Source organism: Synchiropus splendidus, chromosome 14 (genome assembly GCF_027744825.2).
Source record: "Synchiropus splendidus isolate RoL2022-P1 chromosome 14, RoL_Sspl_1.0, whole genome shotgun sequence".
In the NCBI taxonomy this organism is placed as follows: domain Eukaryota; kingdom Metazoa; phylum Chordata; class Actinopteri; order Syngnathiformes; family Callionymidae; genus Synchiropus; species Synchiropus splendidus.
In genome coordinates, this window is record NC_071347.1 from 4,009,487 (window position 1) to 4,015,636 (window position 6,150).

Consider the following 6,150-nt stretch of genomic DNA (forward strand, 5'->3'; position numbering starts at 1 on the left):
TGTGGTGCCGGTGTCTTGTGGACATTCAGTGATCAAGTGGGAGCTCTTAAGAGCCGCGAGCAGAGAGGAAGGACACACATGCAAACACAGTGAGTCAGTCAAGTGTGTGTGTCCTCAACATGTCCTGGTGTTTCCCCTCACAGCAGCTTTCACACACTCACATTCAGTACCGCAGTCTCTTCAGTGCTTCAAACATATGTTAATCATAAAATGTAAGACTCCAAGAGAATGTAATATTTGTACTTGAAATGTATCTCCCCTCCACACTTCAGCATTGTGACATGTGTGGCATCATATATTTCACATCATTTCAGCCAACCTTAACATTTTCTGACCAAATTCCTGACCATTGTTAAATCCGAATTCAATGTCTGGAGGTGTGATGAGTATAACATCTGGTATTTTTTCAAATTCATAAAACCATGATTTATTTTTATTTTATTTATTTTATTTTTATCTCAATCCCACAAGACAAATTGGAAGTTATCCTCCTGCCTACTTTGAAGACGATGGTTGCTTTCTGACATAAATAAATGTTGATTCATGAGTTTAATAAATGGAAATATTTGTTTGAGTGTCTTTTTTCGTCTCAGTATTTGTGATACTTTAGTGCGAGGGTTATATCGTGGTTAAGTTCAGCCATTTGTTTTGGATGGTCAGGTTTAGGGTGAGAGGCTGAGGAAAGCATAATGGCAATGAGAAACCTCACAATGTCCTAACAATGATATAAAAACCTCAACAAATCGCACTCCATATTCACTCAGATTGTTCATTCGATTTCAACTGTTGCAACGGTGACATGTGGAGGCCTCCAGGTCACTTCAGGTCATTCCTCTCATTTGCTTCTGATCATGCAGTTCAGCTGAAGGAACTTTCACTTCCTGCTCCAAGGTCAGTCAGGCTGAAAATGAGACAGCAGGTGGCTCCACTGAGCTGTGACCACTGTGAGCTGTTTCTGTACTTCAGGTAAATATGCTCAAATATGCTCATGCTCAATCGGCACCGTCTCCTTCTGAGATGATTGACAGGAAGTGTTGCTGCACAATATAAAGTCATTTCTTACCTCATGAATTTGTGTTCGTAGATGGAGGCTTCCAAGATCATCGACCAAGGGGATGTGGAGAGCCACATAACTGGTCAAGTCTCAAGAGAGGATTTGAAGCTGACTCAGCCTGAGGGAAGGAATGGGTCCTGCATTCACTGGGTCAGTCATCTGTGTTCATGTGGTGACCACAGCGCTGTGGACTCTTGGTCTCTGCCACTGAATCTAGTGCACACATTCATTTCTACTGTAAGCCTCCTTGAGTAAGACTCCTGGATCATCGACCTGAAGCCCCTCATCCAGGGCAGCACATGCTGGACTCATCAATCCAAGCTGAAGTAACAGCTCACAACGGTCTATCATCATCTCATAGTCCCGTCTTCGCAACACAGTACGTTAGTGCTCAGGTACTGATGCTTGAGTTCACTTAAGTTTTCATGCCGTGAGTCTTCCGTTATAAATGTGTGACAGACTTCTGCTCTCACAATGCAAATGTGACGATGGACTGGCAGTGATCTTCATTCACCTTCATTGATTTGATTTTATACAGAGGAGTCTCTTACAATACATGATCACACTGGGGTCTCTGTGGTAATTCAGTTATTCTAGTTGCTCATGTGATGAGGCCATGTTTGCCTCTCACATTAAATGAGGTGGTGGTGCCGTGTCCTTCGTGGTGAATCCTAAATATTACTGAAATACTCACTAGCATGAAAGCACAGGTGTCTGAGGTTGCTATACCAGAAACACTGGCCTGCTTCTTGAGCTACTTGCTCAACATTCAGACCCAAGGAAAGACTCCAGACTGACTAAGAACAGGTGTGTCTCATGTTGAAGTCGTACCAGGAACCATCTTGCTGTGAGGCTGCAGCATTTACTGATTTGCACCTTTGACACCTTGCATTATTATCATCACGCAACTGAAGAAGAGCTCCTGAAACATCGCTCTATCTCACCTATTGGTTTCAAACTGCATAGATTACATTTTAATATTCTTTAATACAACTGTCCACAAACTAGTGTCTAGCTGAAGGGAGTCTGAATGGAGATGTGGAGAACGTCCCTCAGCAAACATAGAGATTTGTTCATCAGGCGTGATAGAGAATGAATTCCATCTCTCCACCTCAAACAGTCAGAAATGATTCGAGTAGAAGCGAAGCATATTCTTATGATCACCTCAGAAGATCACCCACCAGCGACCATACACACAAGTCTATCCATTGTGCACTAATGTGATATTAGACGGCGTCCAGGAGAAAAGGAAGGAAAAATGTAAACAGAGTTTTCATACAAGACAGGTTCATGAGGAGAGTCAGGGAATATGTGGATATCAAAAATTTTGAATCAGCAGCTTCAATTATTTCACTACATGAGAGGATAAAAAAAACATGTTTCGCAGCTTTCAATGTATTTATTCATTTATTCGCAAACTACAGTGAGTTAAAACTAGTTTTCAGGTTCATACAGTATGAAAGAAAATTAAGACGGAGAGGCGATCGAACTAAGAAAGAAACATCCTCACGCAACGCGGTCATTATCTGCCTTGAAATTATTCAGAGTTTGAAGCAGAGCAGGTGAAAACATTGTTAGTGGCTCAAAAATGAGTTTACTCCACACTACGTTTCATTTTCGAACCATTTTCCCATCAATGTTGAAGAAAATATTTCATAGTACAACACCAGTCTAACTGGAATCTGATGGTCCATGTGATACAGATGCAATGATTATGAAGAGGAAACAAATTAGTTGAACTAGGGGGCGCTGAAGTTTGCTGGGTAGGCACAACAATATTTCCTTAACAGAGGGCGCCATTGAGGTCAGACTGAGGCTTCCATCCAGACTCTAGACTGTGAGTGTGTGAAAGCTGCTGTGAGGGGAAACACCAGGACATGTTGAGGACACACACACTTGACTGACTCACTGTGTTTGCATGTGTGTCCTTCCTCTCTGCTCGCGGCTCTTAAGAGCTCCCAGTTGATCACTGAGTGTCCACAAGACGCCGGCACCACAATGATGATGTCACTGAGTCCACTGCTGCTCACCCTGGGCCTCCTTGGTCACGGTGAGACTCTTCTGGACACTTTGACAAGCAGCTTCAGCAGCAGGACATTCTTCTGGAGAGAGACTGAAAGATGCAGCTTCCACCGTCGTCCTTCTCTTCTCTGTCTTCAAGAAATTATGCTTCTGTCTTCATGTTGACCTCACTGGACTTGACTCCACAACTCTTCCTCTATCTTTTCCAGGTTCATCAGGAGACATCGTCCTGACTCAGACTCCTGGATCTCAGTCTGTAGCTCCAGGACAGACTGTCTCCATCACTTGTAGAACAAGCTCAGATGTTCGCAGCTGGCTCGCCTGGTATCTTCAGAAACCTGCTGAAGCTCCTAAACTCCTGTTTCGTAGCGCTTCAACCCGTTGGTCTGGAGTTCCAGATCGTTTCAGTGGACAAGGATCAGGGACACAGTACACTCTGACCATCAGCAGAGTCCAGCCTGAAGATGCAGGAGTTTATTATTGTCAGCAGGGTAGCAATCTCCCGTTCACACAGTGAAACAAGGTCGTACAAAAACCTCTGTCAGATGGAGAGGAACTGATCTGACTCCACTGCTGCACATGAGTGGAGACACCTGACAGGTCACATCAGTCGTTCATGTCATGAAAAATAGTTCACAGTATTTTAAGTTTTGTTATTTAATTAAATATCAAAAAACCAACACGATGAGCATCAAACCCCTGTTCAACCTACAGTGAGTGAACACAATGAACTCAAAAGGCTTCAACTAGTCGACTGGTTGTTGTCTCAGTTGTTGAAGATGCTTCAGTTTAAGTCCTTTGGATGTTTCTGTTCACACTGGTTGATTGGCCGATATTGAATATTGATATAATCAATATTGATTTCTTATGAATGCATGTTCATGATTTCATGATCAGCTTCAGAAGTTCTTCTTAATGTAGTGTCCTTTTGAACAGATATTCTCTTGTCATGCAGTGTATGAAGTGTAACACATGAACGTATGTGTGCTTCAGACTGTGGAGGAACCTGGAGTACCCTGAGGAAACTCACTAACATGAAGGAGTCAAACCAGGATCTTGGGATCATGACACTGCAGCACTGACCACTGCACCTCCTTAAGTGTGTCTCCATGAAGAAGCTGCTGAGTCCTGAGATGAGAAAACAGCAACATCTCTCTGTCTGACAAGGAGAACATGTTTCAGCAGCAACAGATCTGCAAGTGAAGGAAGAGAGAAGAAAGAGGATTTCCTGCTTCACTGTCAGTCTGACTCTCATGACTTTGTGAGGCAGTGGTTTTTGTAGCAGGACTGGCTGACTTTGTGTCACTGTGGTACACGTTCGGAGGAGGAACCAGACTGAAGGTTGGAAGTAAGTGTTCACTCTCACACCCTTTTTACTCAGGAATAGAGAGTAGATGTGAAACATTTGGAGTGAAAATTGAGGACTCAAAAAGGAGATTTTTTAAGAATTTGAAGCGGCAATTTGAGAATCAAGTGAGTCTTCAGCAGACAAGTGGACAATCAGAGAAAGAGTTGAAGAGAGAATGAGTTGATGAGAGTTTAGATTCAAGGATGAAATGATAATGACAAAAATGAATATAGAAGAGTGAATGAATGTTTGACTGAATGAAGAAGCGAAATTTTGAAATGATTAGATTAAAAGTCGGAATTTTGATCACGATGAGGTTGAAGAGATTTTGAATCTTTTGTCAGCAAAGACTTTTTAACACAAATGTAGTTTTTGAATTTTCTTTATGTAAAAATGTGTTTGAAGTTATCATGATGTGATCATGAAGTTGTCATGAAAGAGAGTAGAAGAGAGAGACAGCGAGAGAGTTTAGGGTGATTCTTTCAGTCCACTTCTCTCCTTCAATCCCACCGTGACTGGTTTCATCATTCTTCTCTCCAACCTGATCATTCCACCCTCTCAACGTCTCCAACAATTTATAAATTTTCCTCTTTTCATCCTTCCTTCATCCTTCCTTCATTCTCACCAAAAGCATCTCCACTTCCTTCCTATCTGCCTCCTGTCTCTCTCACTGCCTTCTTACTTCACACCACTCTCCCTCCCCCCTCTTCTGTGCCCTCCCTTCCCTCCTCCACCTTCCTTCATGTGAAATGTGTGTGATGAGAAGCATCAATGATCTGAGGTGAGCACTGTCTCCTAGGTGACCTCCGGCCCAGCCTGACCGTGCTGCCCCCCTCCAGCCAGGAGCTGCAGCAAGAGCAGGCCACGTTGGTGTGTCTGGCCAACAAGGGCTTCCCCTCAGGCTGGACTCTGTCCTGGAAGGTGGACGGCCAAAGCAGGAAGGGGAGCCAGAGCCCCGGGCTGCTGGGGAAGGACGGCCACTACAGCTGGACCAGCACTCTGACCATCCCTGCTGACCAGTGGAGGAAGGTGGGCTCTGTGACCTGTGAGGCCACCCAGGGCTCCCAGACTCCAGTCTCAGAGACACTGAGGAGACAGCAGTGTTCCCAGTCCTGAGCAGAGCCGCCTGGACTCCAGCAGCTCTCTGCTTCTGTCCCTCGCTCACTCTCTGACCACATCTTCACTCTTTTGTTTCTTGGAGTTTGGATCACTTCATGACAATAAAGACGTCTTCATCACATCTTTGGTTTCAGCTCTGTTTAGTGGTGTCTCAATCTGATCTCTGAGATGAGATAAGAAAAGCCTTTATCATCATCGCAGCAGCACAGTGACGTCAACAGATCAGCCATAGAAAACAAGAAAAATAAACCTGAGGGAGCAGAAGATTTTGGAAACTGAAATGTGAGTGTTGTTGTTATGAATGTTTCATTATTGAGAGTCAATTCCACTTGAACATAGTGTCTGCCTCTTGATTCTCTTTAAAACCACCCACAGCTACATGAGATATTTTTAGACTTGACTGAGAACATCATCATCATATTATGTCCAACATTATTAGTGAAATGAAATAAATCTTAATAAATTTCTGAACTTGTGTGGGGTCAGTTTAAAAGAGACTTTAGTGATGAATCAGCAGACATTGAGAGGTAGTGAAGAAATCGAAAATATATTAAATGATCAAAAATTAGAAAAAGTGCAAATGTACAGTTAAATAAATTCTCATGAG

At 43.2% G+C, this 6,150-nt stretch overlaps 1 gene segment (V, D, J or C); it reads left to right on the top strand.

Moving 5' to 3' along the window:
* The first annotated feature begins 3,049 nt into the window (after window positions 1-3,049).
* On the top strand, window positions 3,050-5,652 carry LOC128770335 (Ig kappa chain V region Mem5-like). The segment is given in 4 exon segments: window positions 3,050-3,104; window positions 3,286-3,583; window positions 4,390-4,424; window positions 5,224-5,652. Coding segments are annotated over 4 exon segments (702 nt in total).
* The last annotated feature ends 498 nt before the right edge of the window (window positions 5,653-6,150 follow it).